This window comes from Oncorhynchus masou, chromosome 15, assembly GCF_036934945.1.
Source record: "Oncorhynchus masou masou isolate Uvic2021 chromosome 15, UVic_Omas_1.1, whole genome shotgun sequence".
NCBI lineage: Eukaryota > Metazoa > Chordata > Actinopteri > Salmoniformes > Salmonidae > Oncorhynchus > Oncorhynchus masou.
Window position 1 is genome coordinate 22,448,143 of NC_088226.1, and position 24,253 is coordinate 22,472,395.

The 24,253-nt window shown below is 51.4% G+C and overlaps 1 protein-coding gene across 2 annotated transcripts in view; it reads left to right on the plus strand.

The window, feature by feature from the left end:
- LOC135555913 (thyroid hormone receptor alpha) overlaps positions 1–23,780 on the plus strand; it is a 92,443-nt gene extending 68,663 nt beyond the window's left edge. For both annotated transcript variants that reach the window (XM_064988721.1, XM_064988720.1), the window contains 7 exons: positions 5,855–5,916; positions 8,368–8,489; positions 8,954–9,101; positions 9,248–9,453; positions 18,555–18,701; positions 19,437–19,695; positions 19,987–23,780. In XM_064988721.1, coding sequence (XP_064844793.1) covers positions 5,855–5,916; positions 8,368–8,489; positions 8,954–9,101; positions 9,248–9,453; positions 18,555–18,701; positions 19,437–19,695; positions 19,987–20,237 — 1,195 coding nt within the window. In that variant the 3' untranslated portion in view covers positions 20,238–23,780. The remainder of the gene's footprint in view (positions 1–5,854; positions 5,917–8,367; positions 8,490–8,953; positions 9,102–9,247; positions 9,454–18,554; positions 18,702–19,436; positions 19,696–19,986) is intronic.
- Positions 23,781–24,253: the final 473 nt, after the last annotated feature.

Below are 24,253 nucleotides of genomic sequence, written 5' to 3' on the forward strand. Positions count from 1 at the left end.
AAGCCCTGGGGCAATCACAGTGACGCCGCTACTGTGTGTGCCCATGCGTGTGTGCACATTAGGATTAACTCTAGAGAGCAGCAGTCTAGAGTTCTCTTCTCAGGGAGGTTTGGCGCCCACCACATAAATTCACTTACCAGCTTTAATTTAATAAGGAGTGTGAAAAAGAATGAAGCGGTGATGAATTGAAATCTATTCAGGGGCCTTGCTTATCCACTCTGAAGATCAACAACGGAACCAAAGAGTCCTCAAGCTGTTTCAAATTCAAACCTTTGTTATTCGTTAACTTCAGGTACAAGTGGGCATTGATTTTAGGGTCGGTATCTACAGTAACTTCATGCATTGATCAATATACTCTTTCAGTATCACTTTAGATCAGGGCTGTCCAACCATGTTCTTGGAGAGCTACCTCCCTGTCTGTTTTCGCTCTAATCGCAGTTGTAACTAACCTGATTTTCAGTTTATCAACCAGCTAATTATTAGTCATGTGCGCTAGATTAGGGTTGGGGCAAATACCTGCAAGACGGGAGCTCTCCAGGAACAGGGTTGGAGAGCCCTGCTTTAGATAATGCATTCTCGAATATTCATATCGATTATCTAGATAAGTAAAATAATTCCATTTCTCAATACTCTACTTGCCTTCCTAGACTATGACCTCACGTGTCCTGTAAAATGGGGTCAGTGTTTTAACTTGATGCCCACAATGCTCTGAGACCAGGTTGTCTTCCCATCAGACTCTGCCCTCAAACACTATGTTCTGAATTGCAACAACAAGCCTGTTTACTATTCACAAGCTTTTCCCTGCAAGGGTGACGTCCTAGCACCGTGTGTCCGTGTGGGTGCACGTGTACACGTGCGTGCGCGTTTATTGACAAATGTTTGACCTGATGGGCTGGTCAGTGACCGAGAGAATATTGTAATGTTTACGCATGTTAGTTTACTAAATGTTTAACAGAGTTTACTTTATCGCAGAGCACATCACAGCCAGATAGTGACATCAGCTACTAGTCATATCAGTGATGCCAGTGTGTGTCATCACAGCCTTGATTACTGAAAGCTTTGCAGTCCAAGAACCCAGCCTAGTTAATAGGCAGACACACACACCGGACTTATGAGTGAATAGGTAGCTCAGGGACAGGACTAGATGCATAAGGTAAAGAGGATCTGTGAAAAGGAACCAGCCAGCTGACCGTTAACCTGATCTCAATGTAATGAAAGGTACAGTGAAGAAACAAATGTTTGGCCAGTCAGTCTGTTGTCAAGACGTTTCAAACATCTTTAGCCTTGACCTAGACCCACCACATATAAAGGTATCTAAGCAACTGTAAGGCCTTAAAAATAATGTCCTGTTCCCTGATGTGGTTTATATCTACACTACATGACCAAAAGTATGTGGACACCTGCTCGTCAAACATCTCATTCCAAAATCATGGGTGTTAATATGGAGTTGGTCCCCCCCACCTTTGCTGCTATAAAAAAGCCTCCACTCTTCTGGGAGACTTTCCACTAGATGTTGGAACATTGCTGCAGGGAGTTGCTTCCATTAAGCAACAAGAGCGTTAGTGATGTCGGGCATTGATGCCTGGCTCGCATTCAGCGTTACAATTCATCCCAAAGATATTCGATGGTGTTGATTTCAGGCCAGTCAAGTTCTTCCACACTGATCTCGACAACCCATTTCTGTATGGAACTCGCTTTGTGCTCGGGGGCATTGTCATGCTGAAAAAAGAAAGGGCCTTCTACAAACTGTTGCCACAAAATTGGAAGTACAGAATCATCTAGAATGTCATTGTATGCTGTAGCGTTAAGATTGCCCTTCACTGGAATGAAGGGACCTAGCTCAAACCATGAAAAATAGCCCCAGATCATTCTTCCTCCTCCACCAAATTTTAAAGTCAGCACTGTGCATTCAGGCGGGTAGCGTTCTCCTGGCATCTGCCAAACCTAGATTCATCCAGATGGTGAAGCGTGATTCATCACTTCCGAGAATGCATTTATGCTGCTCCAGAGTCCAATGGCGGCGAGCTTTACACCACTCCAGCGACACTTGTCATTGCGCATGGTGATCTTAGGCTTGTGGGCGCCTGCTTGGCCATGGAAACCCATTTCAAGAAGCTCCTGAAAAACAGTTATTTTTCTGAAGTTGCTTCCAGAGGCAGTTTGGAATCCGGTAGTGATTGTTGCAACCGAGGACAGCACTTTTTTTATGCGCTTCAGCACTCGGCGTTCCCGTTCTGTGAGCTTGTGTGGCCTACCACTTCGCATCTGAGCCGTTGTTGCTCCTAGACGTTTCCACTTTACAATAACAGCACTAGCAGTGCAGGAATTTGATGAACTGACTTGTTGGAAAGGTGGCATCCAATGACGGTGCCACGTTGATAGTCACTGAGCTCTTCACTAAGGCCATTCTCCTACCAATATTTGTCTATGGAGATTGCATGGCTGTGTGCTCGATTTTATACACCTGTCAGCAACGGGTGTGGCTGTCATAGACAAATCCACTAATTTGAAGGGCTGTCCACATACTTTTGTATATACTGTCCATTCGGAAATTATTCAGACCCCTTAACCTTTTCCACATTTTGTTACATTTTAGAATAAGGCTGTAATGTATTAAAAAAAACTTTTTGCTCATCAATCTACACACAATACCCCAAAATGACGAAGTGGAAACAGGTTTTTAGACCTTTTTGCAAATGTATTAAAAATAAAAAACAGATGCCTTATTTACATAAGTATTCAGACCCCTTGCAATGAGACTCGAAATTTAGCTCTGGTGCATCCGGTTTCCATTGATCATCCTTGATGTTTCTACAACTTGATTGGAGACCACCTGATGTAAATTCAATTGATTGGACATCATTTGGAAATCCACCTGACAGGTGTGGCATATCAAGAAGCTGATTAAACAGCATGATCATTTCATTACACAGGTGCACCTTGTGCTGGGGACAAAAAAAGGCCACTCTTAAATGTGCAGTTTTGTCAGACAGCACAATGCCACAATTGTCAAAAGTTTTTATGGAGTGTGCATTTAGCTTGCTGACTATGATGTTGCCAGAGAATTGAATGTACATTTTTCTACGTGTGGGCGCGTGCTTTGCTGATGTCAATGTAGTTAAGAGTGCCCCATGCTGGCGATTGGGTTATGGTATGGGCAGGCAGGCATAAGCTATGGACAACAAGCACAATTGCATTTTATCTATGGCAATTTGAATGCACAGAGAGAACCTAACAAGATCCTGAGGCCCATTGTCATGCCATTCATCCGCCTCATCACCTCATGTTACAGCATAATGCACGTCCCCATGTCGCTAACTAACTCTATGCAAAGGAGACGTGTTGCGCTGCAGGAGGCAAATAGTGGTCACTGGTTTTCGGATCTACGTCCCTTCCTTTTTTTTTTGAAAGGTATCTGTGACTAATGGATGCATATCTTTATTCCTAGTCCTGTGAAATATATAGATTAGGCCCTCATTAATTCAGTTCAATTGACTGATTTCCTTATATGATCTGTAACTCTGTAAAATCTTAAATTGTCATATTTTTGTTCAGTGTGTGTATATAAAAATCTGCTTGTGTTTCTGAAAACGAAGAGCCATTGATTAAACCCATTGATATTATTGATCAATCAAACACATTTACCTATCTTTATTTTCCTTTGTAACACCATTAAAAGACAACCAGTCATTTAGATGAAGCTCCCTGGAATACTTACCAGGTGTTCCATAATAAAGTCACAGCATGTTAGCTGTGGGTCCCATTGTATTCTACAATCTTCATGATTATATAAGCAAAGCCTCTGTGACTTGGGATTGAAGATCAAGTCATTCTGAGGAGGACTGAGGGATTTTGAGAAGGGATGGAACAGGGAGAGGTCTTCTAAAGCTCTGTCACATCAGGTGATAGTTATCACTAATTGGTTGTCATCAGGGGGGGGGGGGCGTCAACAGATGAAAGCATGAGCGAGAGAGGGAGGGGGAAGCATCGAGCGAGAGATGGAAAGAGGGAGAGGGGTTGGGAAGTGAAAGCAAAGTAACGTACTCCCTGCCAGAAAAGGAGGGAGTGAGAGAGAGAGAGAGAGAGAGTACTGAGGGCTGAAGCACCCAGCGAACATCACAGCATCCCAGATACTGTACCGAGAGGATCGCTCTGGAAAAATATACTATACAGTTCTCTCAGGGGGATATACAGACGACAGCCATGCATATTCTGCAGCCCTATTGCATCAACAGGTGTGTCTCTGTGTGTGTCTCTGTGTGTGTCTCTGTGTGTGTCTCTGTGTGTGTCTCTGTGTGTGTCTCTGTGTGTGTGAGCTTATGACAGCAAAAGCCAAGTTGACCACAGTGTATTTGAAATGTAGTTGAACGTTCTTGCTTTAAGCGCACCTTCACTGTGAAAGAAATGGAAAACAATCTAGCTTGCATCATCACATTTGAAAAGGAGGAGAGACCATTTTGGGATTAACATATCTCTGATGGAGAAGGGGAGCGGGAACCGGGAGAGGGAGAGAGATTGAATGGAGAAAAGGGGTAGAGAGGGGACAAGTCGAGGGGTATAGAGGAGAGAGGACGGAGAATCTCTTATCACTGAACTCACATTGAAGGCAATGTGCTAAGCCAATCATAATGACTCACTTCAACTGTAACTTGATGTTATATAACGATAGACCAGTCATTTAGATGAAGCACAATTTAAGAGGATGCTTGACAGAAGTTGATCTGTAAAACTATCATGTATGGACGAATGATGGTGTCAAGGGAATTAGTCTCTTGTGGCATCTGTACGTACGTGTGTGGAGTGTGGTTAAATGAATGCCCTGGCGCTGTACCCTCCACAGAACACTTGAGGCTGGGTGAATGAGAGGTAAAAACGAATGGTGGTGTTAGGGAGTGACCGTATCACATTGACAATGTCAGAGAGGATATGCGTAGAGAAAGACACGGGGACTTCGTCCAGCACAGTGAAAGAGCTCTCTGATTCCAAGAAAACATGTCCTTATGAAAGCAGCCTGATTCCGCGATTAGCTTCTCTTGTGAAAGGAAGCATGAGTACAGTGGTCCGCCTGCTTGACCAGGCTAAAGACAACCGCTCCTCCTAAGGGGAGCAGCAGCACACGTCAATGACTTTGATGTTAAAATAAAACCGAAATACCCAAATAGATGTGTTGTAACATTGGGTATCAACTGATGGTAATGTGTGTAGCGTGTGCTAGGACAAACCTCAGTTTTCTAAGTGGAAGTGACCTTTGGTGAGTTTTTTTGTGATCCAGTTGCACACCTTTCTCTTTCTAGCTCTCCCCTCTGTTTCTATGGTTTCTCTCTAACACTCTCCCTCAGTACCTCTCCCTCAGTACCTCTCCCTCAGTACCTCTCCCTCAGTACCTCTCCCTCAGTACCTCTCCCTCATGTCTTCTCAGGCAGTAGTCCAGATGTTGTATGCCTGGTGTATGTTTTGTGAGATCACTAAAATGGTCATGTCATGTGGATTACATATAAGAACCAGGTTACTGTGAGCCTAGTAACTGAATAACATTAGGCAATTTTCGGAATAATATGTTGTTCGGTGGATGGGAGGTAGTTTGTTCTGTCAATGAAATGGTAATCGGCTTGTGAAGAGATTTGTGTGGCTGCCCTGCTTTGTAGTGGGCTTGTTTTGGTGGCGGGATTTTTAGTTACAGGGCAGATTGGTTGGTGGAATGTTATTTAAAGGTGCTGGTTGTGTGTTCGAATGAAGTTACATTCTCCATTTCTCTATCTATCCTCTTTCTCTGTCTCGCTTTATCTATCCTCCTCTCTCTCCCTACCCTTCTGTCTGTCTGTTTCTGTCTTTCTCTCTCCCTCCCTCTCTCCAGGTGGCCTGATGGCCCAAAAAGGAAGAGAAAGAACAGCACATGTTCGGTGAAGAGCATGTCTGGTAAGTTTGTGTACAAGCCAATGGCCACCATTCCTCAGTTAAGGACAAGGCGACGCTCATTAACAAATGGTTGTATCATGTAGCTTTTCTAAGCACTTACACTCTAGCCACTCAGCCACATAGTTTGGATACCCTTCTATAAAGCATTTTCTTTTTTTATGAGGGCGGGACAGCATTCCTAGGTGGTCAGATGGTTAGTATTTATTTTCTCTACTTAAACCATATGGTGTATTACAATATGTGGAGTATCTGCCAAATTGCTTTCAGTGTTTTCGACAAAGACGCGGGCACGCGTTTCAGGAGATGAATTGGAGAACCATTTTCATTTAAGTAGGTCGTTTGCAAAGAGGGGACTCCAAGTTAGAATTGTCAGGAATAAATATGTTTCAGCTGTGTAGTCTTGGCACCGCCATGCGGTAAATGTGGTTCTCTGCTCTGAAGACTTGAGGTGAGTGACTTTAGGATTTCCCCTGGAGTGATATTAGGTCAGAGTGGTGTGTGTATGTGCGTGTGTATACTGTACAGTTGAAGTCAGAAATGTACATACACTTAGGTTGGAGTGATTTAAAATGAGTTTTTCAGTCACTCAACACATTTCTTGTTAACAAACTATTGGCAAGTCGGTTAGGACATCTACTTTGGGCATGACACAAGGAATTTTTCCAACAATTGTTTACAGACAGATTATTTCACTTATAATTCACTGTTATCACAATTCCAGTGTGTCAGAAGTTTACATACACTAAGTTGACTGTGCCTTTTTAAACAGCCTGGAAAATTCACAAAAAATGGATGTCTTGGCTTTAGAAGCTTCTGATAGGCTAATATACATCATTTGAGTCAATTGGAGGTGTACCTGTGGATGTATTTCAAGGGCGACCTTCAATCTCAGTGCCTCTTTGCTTGACATCATCATGGGACAGTCAAAAGAAATAAGCCAAGACCTCAGAAAAATAAATAATTGTAGACCTTCACAAGTCTGGTTCAACCTTGGGAACAATTTCCAAAAACCTGAAGCTACCACGTTCATCTGTACAAACAATAGTACGCAAGTATAAACACCATGGGACCACGCAGCCTTTATAATGCTCAGGAAGGAGACGCGTTCTGTCTCCTAGAGATTAAGTGCAAATCAATCCCAGAACAACAGCAAAAGGACCTTGTGAAGATGCTGGAGGAAACGGGTACAAAAGTACCTATATCCACAGTAAAAAGAGTCGTATATCGACAACCTGAAAGGCCTCTCAGCAAGGAAGAAACATAAACTAACACTGCTCCAAAACCGCCATAAAAAAAGCTAGACTATGGTTTACAACTGCACATGAGGACGAAGATCGTACTTTTTTGAGAAATGTACTCCGGTCTGATGAAACAAAAATATAACGGTTTGGCCATAATGACCATTGTTATGTTGCAAGCCGAAAAACAATGTCCCAACCGTGAAGCACTGGGGTGGCAGCATCATATTGTGCGGGTGATTTGCTGCAGGAGGCACTGGTGCACTTCACAAAATAGATGGCAGCAGGATAATTATGTGGATATATTGAAGCAACATCTCAATACATCAGTCAGGAAGTTCAAGCTTGGTCGTAAAGGGATCTTACAAATGGACTATGACCCCAAGCATACTTCCAAAGTTGTGGCAAAATGGCCTAAGGACAACAAAGTCAAGGTATTGGAGTAGATATCACAAAACCCTGACCTCAATCCTATAGAAAATTTGTAGGCAAAACTGAAAAAGTGTGTGCAATCAAGGAGGCACACGAACCTGACACAGTTACACCAGCTCTGTCAGGAGGAATTGGCCAAAATTCACCCAACTTATTGTGGGAAGCTTGTGGAAGGCTTCCCAAAACAATTGACCCAAGTTAAACGATGTAAAGGCAATGCTACCAAATACTGAGCGTGTGTAAACTTCTGCCCCACTGGGAATGTGATGAAAGAAATAAAAGCTGAAATAAATTATTCTCTCTACTATTATTCTAACATTTCACATTCTTAAAATAAAGTGGTAGTCCTAACTGACCTAAGACAGGGACTTTTTACTAGGATTAAATGTCAGGAATTATGAAACTGAGTTTAAATATATTTGTCTAAGGTGTATGTAAACTTCTGACTTCAACTGTGTGTGTGCACGTGTGTGCCCACACAGGAAACAGACAGACCTAATCAAACACACACACATATTACATGTGCTTTTGTTGCTCCTGTGTTAACACTTCTCCTTCTTCCGCTCTCTCTCCTTCTCTACTCCCTCCTCCTCTTCTTCCTCCTTCTCTTCCCCCTCGTGTACTCCTCTCTTCCTCCCTCCTCTTCATTTCTCCTCCACTGTCTTTCCTCCTCCTTTGCTTCCCCTCCTCCTCCTCCTGTACTCTCTCTACCTCCTCTACTCTTCCTCTTTCCTCCTCTTCCTTCCTCCTCTCCTTTTCCTCCTGTCCATCTCTCACTCAGCACTGAGCCTCTCTGTCCAAGGATACATCCCCAGCTACTTGGAGAAGGATGAGCCGTGTGTGGTATGTGGAGACAAGGCCACCGGCTACCATTACCGCTGCATCACATGCGAGGGCTGCAAGGTGAGAGACCATGGCCCATGACTGGCCTGTGGGACTTCAAGGACTGGTTTGGTCAAATGTTATATGACCTAGGCATTCCAATGTAACTTCTAGGGAATAACCTGATTTTCCTTCGTATATGCATCAAATGAGTTAGTGTTATTTCTGATTTAACTATCGAGAATTATTGCAAAATTATTGACAAATTATACTAGTGACATTTAAAAAATGTATACAATTGTGTCCAACTAGCATATATTGTCACCCTTGCACTTTTCTTAAAGAAAAAAGTTCCCTATTCTAAAATAAATTGAAATTGAAAAAAAAACTTTGGTCTCCACACATCGGATTTTCTTCATTGCAGAACCAATTGTATTTTTTTGTAAACTTAGTCTCTAAGCTAAACAACTAGCAACGTGGTTGATACGTCATTAAGTTGATAATGTATTTTGACATAGCTAAGTTGACGCTACCAATGTCCACAGGGTTTCTTCAGGCGCACCATCCAGAAGAACCTTCACCCGGCTTACTCCTGTAAGTACGATGGCTGCTGCATCATCGACAAGATCACAAGGAACCAGTGCCAACTGTGTCGCTTCAGGAAGTGCATCGCAGTTGGCATGGCTATGGACTGTGAGTGTCACACACACACTCCATGAGTGTGTAACCATGAGTGTCAATCATATATATCACACCTACCTTCTCACTGCTTTACACTCCCATTACCTCTACATTTAGTACTGAAATACAGTAGGTTCACAAAACAACTCTGTCCTTAGTGGTGCTGGACGACTCTAAGCGGGTTGCCAAGCGGCGTCTGATTGAGGAGAACCGGGAGAAGAGGAAGAAAGACGAGATTGTGAAGACACTGCAGACCCGTCCGGAGCCCGACAACTCGGAGTGGGAGCTGATTCGCCATGTGACAGAGGCCCACCGCCACACCAACGCGCAGGGCTCCCACTGGAAACAGAAACGCAAGTTCCTGGTGAGATGCTAGGCTAATCTAAAGTTGGCTAGGCTAGGGCTAAGTTAGACTAAGTTGTTGCAAGGCAACCAGGCAAATGAGACGCAGTATGAAGAGTTTTATTGTTGAAAGTAAAGTTGATGTGGTGTTAACCACCGCCTCAAAAACAGGCATAACAGAAGGAGTACTGGTACAATCTGTGTCTCTCTCTTCCTCACACTCAGGACATCACCTCATTCGCTCGCTCGTTGCATCGCCTCGCTCGCTCAGTGCATCGCCTCGCTCGCTCAGTGCATCGCCTCGCTCGCTCAGTGCATCGCCTCGCTCGCTCAGTGCATCGCCTCGCTCGCTCGCTCAGTGCATCGCCTCGCTCGCTCGCTCAGTGCATCGCCTCGGTCGGTCGGTCGGTCCCTCGGTCACTCGGTCACGCACTCGGTCGGTCACGCACTCGGTCGGTCGGTCGGTCGTTCGCTCGGTCGGTCGCTCCCTCGGTCGATCGCTCCCTCGGTCGATCGCTCCCTCGGTCGGTCGGTCGGTCGGTCGGTCACTCACTCACTCGGTCGTTCACTCGGTCGGTCACTCGTTCGCTCGGTTCGGTCGTTCGCTCGGTCGTTCGCTCGGTCGGTCGGGCGGTCACTCGGTCGGTCACTCGGTCGGTCGGTCGGTCGGTCACTCGGTGGTTCACTCGGTTGTTCACTCGTTCGGTCGTTCGCTCGGTCGCTCGCTCGGTCGTTCGCTCGGTCGGTGCATCGCCTCACTCGGTCGGTCACTCACTCACTCGGTCGCTCACTCACTCGGTCGCTCACTCACTCGGTCGCTCACTCACTCGGTCGGTCACTCGGTCGGTCGGTCGGTCGGTCACTCGGTCGTTCGGTCGCTCGCTCGCTCGTTTACTCGGTCGCTCGCTCGGTCGGTCGCTCGGTCGGTCGGTCGGTCACTCGTTCGGTCACTCGTTCGGTGCATCGCCACACTCACTCGTTCGGTCACTCGTTCGGTGCATCGCCACACTCACTCGGTCGGTCACTCGGTCGGTGCATCGCCACACTCGGTCGGTCGGTGCATCGCCACGGTCGGTCGGTGCATCGCCACACTCGGTCGGTCGGTGCATCGCCACACTCGGTCGGTCGGTGCATCGCCACACTCGGTCGGTCGGTGCATCGCCACACTCGGTCGGTCGGTGCATCGCCACACTCGGTCGGTCGGTCACTCGGTCGGTGCATCGCCACACTCGGTCGGTCGGTGCATCGCCACGGTCGGTCGGTGCATCGCCACACTCGGTCGGTCGGTGCATCGCCACACTCGGTCGGTCGGTGCATCGCCACACTCGGTCGGTCGGTGCATCGCCACACTCGGTCGGTCGGTCACTCGGTCGGTGCATCGCCACACTCGGTCGGTCGGTCACTCGGTCGGTGCATCGCCACACTCGGTCGGTCGGTCACTCGGTCGGTGCATCGCCACGGTCGGTCGTTCGTTCACTCGGTCGTTCGTTCACTCGGTCGGTCGTTCACTCGGTCGGTCGTTCGGTCGGTCGGTCACTCACTCGGTCGGTCACTCGGTCGGTCACTCGGTCGGTCACTCGGTCGGTCACTCGGTCGGTCGCTCGGTCGGTCGCTCGCTCGGTCGGTGCATCGCCTCACTCACTCGGTCGGTGCGTCGCCACACTCGGTCGGTCGGTGCGTCGCCACACTCGGTCGGTCACTCACTCGGTCGGTGCGTCGCCACACTCGGTCGGTCGGTGCGTAGCCACGGTCGGTCGGTCGGTGCGTAGCCACGGTCGGTCGGTCGGTGCGTAGCCACGGTCGGTCGGTCGGTGCGTAGCCACGGTCGGTCGGTGCGTAGCCACGGTCGGTCGGTCGGTGCGTAGCCACGGTCGGTCGGTCGGTGCGTAGCCACGGTCGGTCGGTCGGTGCGTAGCCACGGTCGGTCGGTCGGTGCGTAGCCACGGTCGGTCGGTCGGTGCGTAGCCACGGTCGGTCGGTCGGTGCGTAGCCACGGTCGGTCGGTCGGTGCCGCCACGGTCGGTCGGTCGGTGCGTCGCCACGGTCGGTCGGTCGGTGCGTCGCCACGGTCGGTCGGTCGGTCGGTGCGTCGCTCGGTCGGTCGGTCGGTCGGTGCGTCGGTCGGTCGGTCGGTAAGGTCCGGTCGGTCGGTCGGTGCGTCGGTCGGTCGGTCGCGTCGCCACGGTCGGTCGGTCGGTCCACGGTCGGTCGGTCGTCGCATCGGTCGGTCGTCGCATCGGTCGGTCGGTCGGTCGGGCCGTCGGTCGGTCGGTCGGTCGGTGCGTCGCAACGGTCGGTCGGTCGGTGCGTCGCAACGGTCGGTCGGTCGGTGCGTCGCCACGGTCGGTCGGTCGGTGCGTCGCCACGGTCGGTCGGTCGGTGCGTCGCCACGGTCGGTCGGTCGGTGCGTCGCCACGGTCGGTCGGTCGGTGCGTCGCCACGGTCGGTCGGTCGGTGCGTCGCCACGGTCGGTCGGTCGGTCGGTGCGTCGCCTCGGTCGGTCGGTCACTCGGTCGGTGCGTCGCCACGGTCGGTCGGTCACTCGGTCGGTGCGTCGCCACGGTCGGTCGGTCACTCGGTCGGTGCGTCGCCACGGTCGGTCGGTCACTCGGTCGGTGCGTCGCCACGGTCGGTCGGTCACTCGGTCGGTGCGTCGCCACACTCGGTCGGTCACTCACTCGGTCGGTGCGTCGCCACGGTCGGTCGGTGCGTCGCCTCGGTCGGTCGGTGCGTCGCCACAGTCGGTCACTCGGTCGGTGCGTCGCCACGGTCGGTCGGTCACTCGGTCGGTGCGTCGCCACGGTCGGTCGGTCACTCGGTCGGTGCGTCGCCACACTCGGTCGGTCACTCACTCGGTCGGTGCGTCGCCACACTCGGTCGGTCACTCACTCGGTGCATCGCCACACTCACTCACTCGGTGCATCGCCACACTCACTCACTCGGTGCGTCGCCGCACTCACTCGGTCGGTGCGTCGCCACGGTCGGTCGGTGCGTCGCCACGGTCGGTCGGTGCGTCGCCTCGGTCGGTCGGTGCGTCGCCTCGGTCGGTCGGTGCGTCGCCTCGGTCGGTCGGTGCGTCGCCACGGTCGGTCGGTGCGTCGCCACGGTCGGTCGGTGCGTCGCCTCGGTCGGTCGGTGCGTCGCCACGGCCGGTCGGTGCGTCGCCACGGTCGGTCGGTGCGTCGCCACGGTCGGTCGGTCGGTCGGTGCGTCGCCTCGGTCGGTCGGTGCGTCGCCTCGGTCGGTCGGTGCGTCGCCTCGGTCGGTCGGTGCGTCGCCACGGTCGGTCGGTTGTTGCGTCGCCACGGTCGGTTGGTGCGTCGCCACGGTCTGTGCGTCGCCACGGTCGGTCGGTGCGTCGCCACGGTCGGTCGGTGCGTCGCCACGGTCGGTCACCACTCGGCGTCGCCATCGGTCGGTCGGCCGGTCACCACTCGGCGCCACGCCTCGGTCGGTCGGCCGGTGCGTCGCCACGGTCGGTCGGCCGGTGCGTCGCCACGGTCGGTCGGTCGGTGCGTCACCACGGTCGGTGCGTCGCCACGGTCGGTCGGTCACTCGGTCGGTGCGTCTCCACGGTCGGTCGGTCACTCGGTCGGTGCGTCGCCTCGGTCGGTCGGTGCGTCGCCACAGTCGGTCGGTGCGTCGCCACGGTCAGTCGGTCACTCGGTCGGTGCGTGGTCGCGTCGGTCACTCGGTCGGTGCGTGGTCGCGTCGGTCGGTCACTCGGTCGGTGCGTCGCCACGGTCGGTCGGTCACTCGGTCGGTGCGTCGCCACGGTCGGTCGGTCACTCGGTCGGTGCGTCGCCACACTCGGTCGGTCACTCACTCGGTCGGCCACACTCGTCGCCACACTCGGTCGGTCACTCACTCGGTGCATCGCCACACTCACTCACTCGGTGCATCGCCACACTCACTCACTCGGTGCATCGCCACACTCACGCACTCACTCGGTGCATCGCCGCACTCACTCGGTCGGTGCGTCGCCACGGTCGGTCGGTGCGTCGCCACGGTCGGTCGGTGCGTCGCCACGGTCGGTCGGTGCGTCGCCTCGGTCGGTCGGTGCGTCGCCTCGGTCGGTCGGTGCGTCGCCACGGTCGGTCGGTGCGTCGCCTCGGTCGGTCGGTCGCCGCACTCGGTCGGTCGGTGCGCCGCCACGGTCGGTGGTCGCCACACGGTCGGTCGGTCATGTCGCCTCGGTCGGTCGGTGCGTCGCCACGGTCGGTCGGTCGTCACGCCACGGTCGGTCGGTGCGTCGCCACGGTCGGGTCGGTCGCTGCGTCACGCCACGGTCGGTCGGTCGCTCGGTCGTCGCCACGGTCGGTCGGTCGGTGCGTTGCCACACTCGCCACGGTCGGTCGGTCACTCACTCACGTCGCCACGGTCGGTCGGTCGGTGCGTCGCCACGGTCGGTCGGTGCGTCGCCACGGTCGGTGCGTCGCCACGGTCGGTCGGCCGGTGCGTCGCCACGGTCGGTCGGCCGGTGCGTCGCCACGGTCGGTCGGTCGGTGCGTCGCCACGGTCGGTGCGTCGCCACGGTCGGTGCGTCGCCACGGTCGGTCGGTCACTCGGTCGGTGCGTCTCCACGGTCGGTCGGTCACTCGGTCGGTGCGTCGCCACGGTCGCCTCGGTCGGTCGGTCACTCGGTCGGTGCGTCGCCACACTCGGTCGGTCGGTCGGTCGGTGCGTCGCCACGGTCGGTCGGTCGGTACGTCGCCTCGGTCGTTGCGTTGCCACGGTCGGTCGGTCGTTGCGCCGCCACGGTCGGTCGGTCGGTGCGTCGCCACAGTCGGTCACTCGGTCGGTGCGTCGCCACGGTCAGTCGGTCACTTGGTCGGTGCGTGGTCGCGTCGGTCGGTCACTCGGTCGGTGCGTCGCCACACTCGGTCGGTCACTCGGTCGGTGCGTCGCCACACTCGGTCGGTCACTCACTCGGTCGGTGCGTCGCCACACTCGGTCGGTCACTCACTCGGTGCATCGCCACACTCACTCACTCGGTGCATCGCCGCACTCACTCGGTGCATCGCCGCACTCACTCGGTGCATCGCCACACTCACGCACTCACTCGGTGCATCGCCACACTCACGCACTCACTCGGTGCATCGCCACACTCACGCACTCACTCGGTGCATCGCCACACTCACGCACTCACTCGGTGCATCGCCACACTCTCTCACGCACTCACTCGGTGCATCGCCACACTCTCTCACGCACTCACTCGGTGCATCGCCACACTCTCTCACTCACTCACTCGGTGCATCGCCACACTCTCTCACTCACTCACTCACTCGGTGCATCGCCACACTCTCTCGGTCACTCACTCACTCGGTGCATCGCCACACTCTCTCGGTCACTCACTCACTCGGTGCATCGCCACACTCTCTCGGTCACTCACTCACTCGGTGCATCGCCACACTCTCTCGGTCACTCAGTCGGTGCATCACTCGGTGCATCGCCACACTCACTCGGTCACTCACTCACTCGGTGCATCGCCACACTCACTCGGTCACTCACTCACTCTGTGCATCGCCACGCTCACTCGGTCACTCAGTCGGTGCATCACTCGGTGCATCGCCACGCTCAGTCGGTCACTCAGTCGGCGCATCGCCACGCTCACTCGGTCACTCACTCAGTCGGCGCATCGCCACGCTCACTCGGTCACTCACTCACTCTGTGCATCGCCACGCTCACTCGGTCACTCAGTCGGTGCATCACTCGGTGCATCGCCACGCTCAGTCGGTCACTCAGTCGGCGCATCGCCACGCTCACTCGGTCACTCACTCAGTCGGCGCATCGCCACGCTCACTCGGTCACTCACTCAGTCGGCGCATCGCCACGCTCACTCGGTCACTCACTCAGTCGGCGTATCGCCACGCTCACTCGGTCACTCACTCAGTCGGCGTATCGCCACACTCTCTCACTCACTCACTCGGCGCATCGCCACACTCACTCGGTCACTCACTCACTCGGTGCATCGCCACAATCTCTCGGTCACTCACTCACTCGGTGCATCGCCACACTCTCTCGGTCACTCACTCACTCGGCGCATCGCCACACTCTCTCGGTCACTCACTCACTCGGCGCATCGCCACACTCTCTCGGTCACTCACTCACTCGGTCCATCGCCACACTCTCTCGGTCACTCACTCACTCGGTGCATCGCCACACTCTCTCGGTCACTCACTCACTCGGTGCATCGCCACACTCTCTCACTCACTCACTCGGTGCATCACCACACTGTCGGTCACTCAGTCGGTGCATCACTCGGTGCATCGCCACACTCACTCGGTCACTCACTCACTCGGTGCATCGCCACACTCACTCGGTCACTCAGTCGGTGCATCACTCGGTGCATCGCCACGCTCAGTCGGTCACTCAGTCGGTGCATCGCAACGCTCACTCGGTCACTCAGTCGGTGCATCGCCACGCTCACTCGGTCACTCAGTCGGTGCATCGCCACGCTCACTCGGTCACTCACTCAGTCGGTGCATCGCCACGCTCACTCGGTCACTCACTCACTCGGTGCATCGCCACGCTCTCTCGGTCACTCACTCACTCGGTGCATCGCCACACTCACTCGGTCACTCACTCACTCGGTGCATTGCCACACTCTCTCACTCACTCACTCGGTGCATCACCACACTGTCGGTCACTCAGTCGGTGCATCACTCGGTGCATCGCCACACTCACTCGGTCACTCACTCACTCGGTGCATCGCCACACTCTCTCGGTCACTCACTCACTCGGTGCATCACCACACGCTCTCTCAGTCACTCACTCACTCGGTGCATCGCCACACTCACTCGGTCACTCACTCACTCGGTGCATTGCCACACTCTCTCACTCACTCACTCGGTGCATCACCACACTGTCGGTCACTCAGTCGGTGCATTACTCGGTGCATCGCCACACTCACTCGGTCACTCACTCACTCGGTGCATCGCCACACTCTCTCGGTCACTCACTCACTCGGTGCATCGCCACACTCTCTCGGTCACTCACTCACTCGGTGCATCGCCACACTCTCTCGGTCACTCACTCACTCGGTGCATCGCCACACTCTCTCGGTCACTCACTCACTCGGTGCATCGCCACACTCTCTCGGTCACTCTCTCGGTCACTCACTCACTCGCCACACTCTCTCGGCACTCTCTCGGTCACTCTCTCGGTCACTCACTCACTCGCCACACTCTCTCGGTCACTCACTCACTCGGTGCATCGCCACACTCTCTCGGTCACTCACTCACTCGGTGCATCGCCACACTCACTCGGTCACTCACTCACTCGGTGCATTGCCACACTCTCTCACTCACTCACTCGGTGCATCACCACACTGTCGGTCACTCAGTCGGTGCATCACTCGGTGCATCGCCACACTCACTCGGTCACTCACTCACTCGGTGCATCGCCACACTCACTCGGTCACTCAGTCGGTGCATCACTCGGTGCATCGCCACGCTCAGTCGGTCACTCAGTCGGTGCATCGCCACGCTCACTCGGTCACTCACTCACTCGGTGCATCGCCACACTCACTCGGTCACTCACTCACTCGGTGCATCGCCACGCTCACTCGGTCACTCACTCACTCGGTGCATCGCCACGCTCACTCGGTCACTCACTCACTCGGTGCATCGCCACACTCACTCGGTCACTCAGTCGGTGCATCACTCGGTGCATCGCCACGCTCAGTCGGTCACTCAGTCGGTGCATCGCCACGCTCACTCGGTCACTCACTCACTCGGTGCATCGCCACACTCACTCGGTCTCTCACTCACTCGGTGCATCGCCACACTCACTCGGTCTCTCACTCACTCGGTGCATCGCCACACTCACTCGGTCACTCACTCACTCGGTTCATCGCCACACTCACTCGGTGCATCGCCACACTCACTCACTCGGTCGGTCACTCGTTCGGTGCATCGCCGCACTCACTCGGGCGGTCACTTGTTCGGTGCATCGCCGCACTCACTCGGTCACTTGGTCGGTGCATCGCCACACTCGGTCGGTCACTCACTCGGTGCATCACCACGGTCGGTCGGTCACTCGGTCGGTCGGTCGGTCACTCGGTCGGTCACTCGGTCGGTGCATCACTACACTCACTCGGTCACTCACTCACTCGGTCACTCACTCAGTCGGTGCATCACCACACTCACTCGGTCACTCACTCAGTCGGTGCATCACCACACTCACTCGGTCACTCACTCAGTCGGTGCATCACCACACTCACTAAGTACATCACCTTAACCACACGGACACACACACAGAGACAAAACAGTCTGCACTTGAATACATACAGTACCTGTCAAAAGTTTAGGCACACCTTCTCATTCCAGGGTTTTTCTTTATTTTTACTATTTTCTACATTGTAGAATAATAGTGAAGACATCAAACTATGAAATAACACATGGAATCATGCAGTCATCAAAAAAGTGTTAAACAAATCAAAATAGATTTGAGATTCTTCAAAGTAGCCGCCTTTTGCCTTGACAGTTTTGCCCACTCTTGGCTTTGAGGCAGTCAATTGTTGTGACAAGGTAGGGGTGGTATACAGAAGATAGCCCTATTTGGTGAAAGACAATGTCCATATTATGTCAAGAACCGCTCAAATAAGTAAATAGAAACAACCGTCCATCATTACTTTAAGACATGAAGGTCAGTCAACGCGGGAATTTTCTAGAACTTTGAACGGTTCTTCAAGTGCAGTCACAAAAACCATCAGGCACTATGATGAAACTAGCTCTCATGAGGACCGCCACAGGAAAGGAAGACCCAAGTTCATTAGAGTTACGAGCCTCTGAAATTACAGCCCAAATAAATGCTTCAGAGTTCAATTACCAGACACATCTCAACATCAACTGTTCAGAGGAGAATGAATTATTTTAAATGATTTCCTATAAATAGCTTAGTAATTAAAAATAGTTTCATACTTCAAATATAAGTAGTTTATTTCTGCCACACTATTTGAAAATACTCAAATGCACAGAAAATAAGTATATAAATACACATATATTTGAACCCAGGTCTGGTGAACAACCAAAATTAAATATCAAACCAGATGTGGATGTTGGTTGATCTGACTGTTTGACCGATGTGACTATTCATTAGACACCATCTTTGTTTCCCCAGCCTGAGGACATAGGTCAGTCCCCCGGGGTTCCCACCCCAGACGGAGACAAGGTAGACCTGGAGGCCTTCAGCGAGTTCACCAAGATCATCACCCCTGCCATCACACGCGTCGTCGACTTTGCCAAAAAACTGCCCATGTTCTCAGAGGTGGGTTTAAAGGACTGTGCATGTGTGTGTAAGTTCCTGTGTGTCTCTGTCCTGTGTCCTCATTTGTCCCTGTGAGTCTCTAATGGGGCTCATCAACACACACTTGACTGTGATTACCTCCTCTTTCTCTTCCTTCCGCAGAACTTATTGTCATGGTGTCTGTTCGTTCCTGCGTGCGTGCTTGTTATACTGTATATTCACCACTGCCTCCTGCATATGACTCAATCTGCTATATAATGAGGACATAATGCTGCTGTTTCACACTCACTCACTTTCTCTCACACGCGCGTGCGCATGCACACGGTACTCAGACTAGGGTGCACAGAACTCACCTTCATCCACGGTCCCCGACAGACAGTCCCGAAAGATTGTGATTTACCAGTTATGTAATCTGTAGCTGGACTATCAATGCAGTCTCACTGGCCAGCAGAGGAATAATGTTGTTGTGGTAGCTGCTAGAATTACTGGATATTTAGTAACTGGATCTTTCAGTTTGTTCCCAGGCTGTGTATGTGTGTATAATGTACATGTGCCCTATAGTTGCCTTATGCACACTGCAGTCCTCACGTCTGTATATCTCTCTGTGTGTGTGTGTGTGTGTGTGTGTCTTGACCTTTAGTGCAATCTACCTCAGCTGACTATAGGTTTCCTCTCAGGCCCCTCACTGCCATGGGATGACATCAGTGTTTATTTGGTGTACACACTAACAGTCTCCCTCTCCTATCCTCCCTCCAGCTGCCTTGTGAGGACCAGATCATCCTATTGAAAGGCTGCTGTATGGAGATCATGTCGCTGCGTGCCGCCGTGCGCTATGACCCAGAGAGCGAGACGCTTACCCTGAGCGGTGAGATGGCGGTGAAGAGGGAGCAGTTGAAGAATGGCGGGCTGGGCGTGGTGTCGGACGCCATCTTTGATTTGGGCAAGAGTCTGGCACAGTTTAACCTGGACGACTCTGAGGTGGCCCTGCTGCAGGCTGTGCTCCTCATGAGCTCAGGTGAGGGCCCTGGAGGCTGTGGAAAGGTTATAACAACTCTATGAGCAGACATAATATCTTAATGAACAGACACAGCTGCACTATAAACAAAACAGTCAATCAATGGAAGGACATCAGGATCATAACCACTTTAAGAACAGACATAACATCTTTATGAACAAAGAACAGCTGTATGAACACACTGAAGGTCTCCCTATGTTGGTAACATTTTATGAACAAGCTTCAATATCTACCATTTCTCTAGTATTATTATTGGTCTTTAAAAGGTATGTATTTGTGCGTTCCTCTCAGATCGCTCGGGCCTGACGTCAGTAGATAAGATCGAGAAGTGCCAGGAGACGTACCTGCTTGCCTTCGAGCACTACATCAACCACCGCAAGCACAACATTCCCCACTTCTGGCCCAAGCTGCTGATGAAGGTGACGGACCTGAGGATGATCGGGGCGTGCCACGCCAGCCGCTTCCTCCACATGAAGGTGGAGTGTCCCAACGAGCTCTTCCCTCCGCTCTTCCTGGAGGTCTTCGAGGACCAGGAAGTATGAACTGACTTCTGACCTGGAAGAGATGGAAGAGAGAGGGGGGAATTATTAGGGGAAAAGAAAAGGGGTAAAGAAATTGGCCGCTTTCTTTGTTTTGTGAAACACAATATTACCACCACCAGCAACACGGATAATCACCAAGAAAAAAGTCTCAGAAAACCAAAGGCTTTCTTTTGCGTAGCCGTTTTGATGATTCGTTTCTGGCCGCACTTGGGGCTCTTGTGGCTGCTGGGCCCCACTTTGAGTTGGGGTGTGGGGCCCCCCTCTAAAGTGTGGTTCTCTGACTGCGCTGTGCGTCTATCTAACAGAGAGGCTAGGAGCCCTGAGCGGTATTCTGCTCCTGTGTTGTTATACACCAGGTGCACATGTATGCAAACCCAAACCCCCGAGGTCCGGTTGGGGTAGTGGTACTGGTGGAGCTCTGTGTTAGTGGAAGGAAATCGCTCTGAGAGGCAGACAAACATATACACACGTACATTCACAGACAATAAGTTTACAAAATCAAACCTCACACATAAAGCCACTGATGTACATCTACACACACACACACACTGCTATAGACACACATATTCATACATGGGACTGACGTAGCTTTTCAGAGCCGCCCGTCACTTGAGCAGGGCAGATAGCTGCTGTATTTTGTCCCACAATCGAGCTTCCATCAGAGCCTCCTCCCTCCCAGCTGCTCCCCTCTTCGGCCTCCTCACCGGCCTCCACTGGGACAGTCACCAAGTGTTCCCCCACACTTCTCCCTTTTGAACTCTTTCCACCCCCTGATGTGCGGCCCAAACTCCTCCTAGCCAAGGCGTGTACTTGTGAACCTACCTCCCTGTACCTTACATACCTCCCTTACACAGAGTGACACACAAACCTCCCTTTATGACAATGGACACAAACAATATCCAATTTGTTGTGCAAAGGTGCAAGTGTACTGTCATGTGTATATACACAACCCTTTACCCTCATACATACAAGTACTGTATACCTATCTTACTGCATGTATACAGTACACCGGTTTACCTGCATGCACATATACCTCTGTACCTGCATTATATACCCACTGGTTTACCTCCATGTACTTCTCATCCTATACATACCTGTCTACCTGAAAACAGCCATACCTCTTTAAAAAAAATATATACATACATACATACATACATACATACATACATACATACATACATACATACAGTAAACATAACCTTCTGCCTGTGTATATGGGTACCTCTCATCTATACATACCTCTCTCTGTGTGTACACACAAAACAATAGTTTGCTGTTCTTTTACCTCATATGACAGTTGAGGTGAGTTGATCCTCACCTAGGTTGTGTCATTTCACCTGTCCCAAACCTCTACCTATCCCAAACCTCCACTACATCTCCTGTTTGGACTGCACTGCACTTCCTGGTTGCAGACTGTGTGTGTCTCGTATGTTGCCCTGCCCATCACACAGAACTCACGCCCCCTCTGATGTGGGATTGGTTGAGGGACGGCGAGAGGTGTACTTACCTCGCCGGTGGTTACACCACAGGCACCACCTCCAATACTGACAGATTCTACCTCGCCTCTCATGTCAAGTGTAGAGATGCCCCTCTGAGTGCAAAACACATATACTTCCACAGTTGCCAATGTGGACCTGTTTGGTCCCCCTACTACCCTGTTCAGTAAGACCCCATGAAATGGGAGAGGCTGCAGATCAACATGCATAGCTGTCGTTATCTTTTACACTTTTCTTTTTCAAGTATTTTTTACCACACAAGACCAAGTCTCATAATGGATTCCCCCATCGATCTATGTTCAAGACAAACAACAAACCCACTGACGGGAATAAAGATTCTGTGTCTGACAAACTCAAAGGAAACTTTTATTTCTTTGGAAAAGACAGACCGTACACCTTGGAAGCCAACTGAGCTCGATGGATGGGCCAAAGCATTGTTATTGTAGACGTTGTTATCGTTGTTGTTGTTGTGGTAAACAAACATACTCTAATCTCTAACTCAATTCAGTAGTATTCACCTGTGGATGGATACCCTGGTTCTCAATGTGGCAGGTCCAGAGACGAGACAAGAATGAGAGGCCCAGCCAATGCAACCTGCCACATAATGTACTTTTTACAGCACCGTTCACAGTAGCAACCCTCTTTCTACTAAAGTATGGAAAAAGGATTTCCCCAGAGAGCCACAAAGCCTTTGAGATGATTCTCTGACTGTCCTCTCCACACATCCAATCCTACACCCAGCCAGCTCTGCGCTTTCTCGACATGTCCCCCTCCTCTCCTTCAAAGCCATTGACAGTTGTTTGTTTTGCACTAAAGGGATGTCTCCCCCTGTATTTTCCCTATATATGTGCCGTGTTGCGACACAATCCAGATCACCACCGCTCCTAATACAATACCTCCCCTCTCCTGCAGGCTTACTCTAATCCCTAGCTTCAGCCCGGTGCCTAACGTTCTGTCACAACACACACACTCTCAGTATTACCACAAGGGGATTTAAAGGAACCTAGAAGCTCTTAACTGTATGGAAAATAGGATGTCATTCAAACACGTGCACGGCGATTGAAAAAGAGATGCCGATCTCAATGTGACTTTCCTACTTAAATAAAACAATATGCAGCATAATGATAATCAACTCTTTGTCACTGTGAACGAGCCAGGCTTTGACCAGACGGTTGGTTTGGGATAAGGTGTAGAAGAGGGTTGGCTTTTAGCTGTGAACAACATGGAAATGTTCCCCAGAGGGGTCGTGATTAACAACATGTCGAAGAAGGGAGCTTTCCTACACAGCCAGTGGTCCCTAGACTACTGACAATCTCACACAGAATCAGACTCACCAGCACCGCAGAGCACACTGCCTTCAGACACCATCAATCGCACCAGCACAGCAGATAGATCCTCAGGCTCTCGCTAGCCATCCTCGTGTCAGGACAGTGTGGATACAATCAACCGATAAATGTTAGCTTAGGTATGTCCTTCCACGCTACCCCCACACCTCCCATTCTCCACACTGTTCCTATTGCACCACCTTAACTAACCACACTACTAAACCAGGGATATCATGTACATTCTGGAACACATCTCTACCCTGACACCCATTCACCTCTTTAAATGGAGAATCTCCATCGAACATGCTTCTTAGTCCAGGACTAGACTGAATCTGGGTCCAGGAAACTAGCCCCAATCTCCCCCTCCCCGTTATGCCAATCTCATGCTTTGCCCTCACTCGCTTTAACCTACCCATAACCCCTTCCTCCCCACAACATGGCTGTCTCGCTCCCCTCCGAACATCCAATCGAACCCCAACCAAAAGTAGCACTTTGAGAACTTAAGAGAGGAACGGAAAGCCCAGGTGCATGGATGATATGTCTTTGTGAGGAATGTAAAAAAAAAAAAAAAAAAGACTAAATGAAATGGAGAAGTCCCAGACTGAAAATGTTGTGCACTAATAAGTGTCGTTCTGCATATTTGTGATGTCATACTTCTGGGTTGAAATGCTGTTTGTCTGACCATTGGTCTCAATAAAGATTTTTTTTTGTTTAGAAAGAGACGGAGGGAAAGAAAAGACAACTTGGATAATTGTTTTTTTTTGTTTGTTTGTTTTTTAAATAATTATTGTTTGTTGTTTAGCATTTGATTTAATTTCAAAGTTAATGTCTGTGTTGTCGGCGCTTGACTGATATGATGCTTTACTGTGTAAAACAAACAGCTGTAGACACTTTCTGAACGTCTGCGCAGTGTCGGGCTGCGTCCCAAATGACCCCCTATTTCTGACGCAGACTAGGTCTTCGTGAAACTTCACTTTGATCTCAGCTGGTTTGTACTGTTCCAGGCTCCAGGTGGAAGACGCCCCTAAAACACTGATCTGTGCTCTGCTTATACTCTACCCAATCTTAACCTTGATCTAATGGGTTAAAGTAAAAAAGGACCTTTAGTTGAGAGCTTGGGGGAAACGTCACCCATGAATTTGCCCGTCTGTCTTAATGTAAACAGGAATATTGTGTTTTTTTAAGAAACAAAATC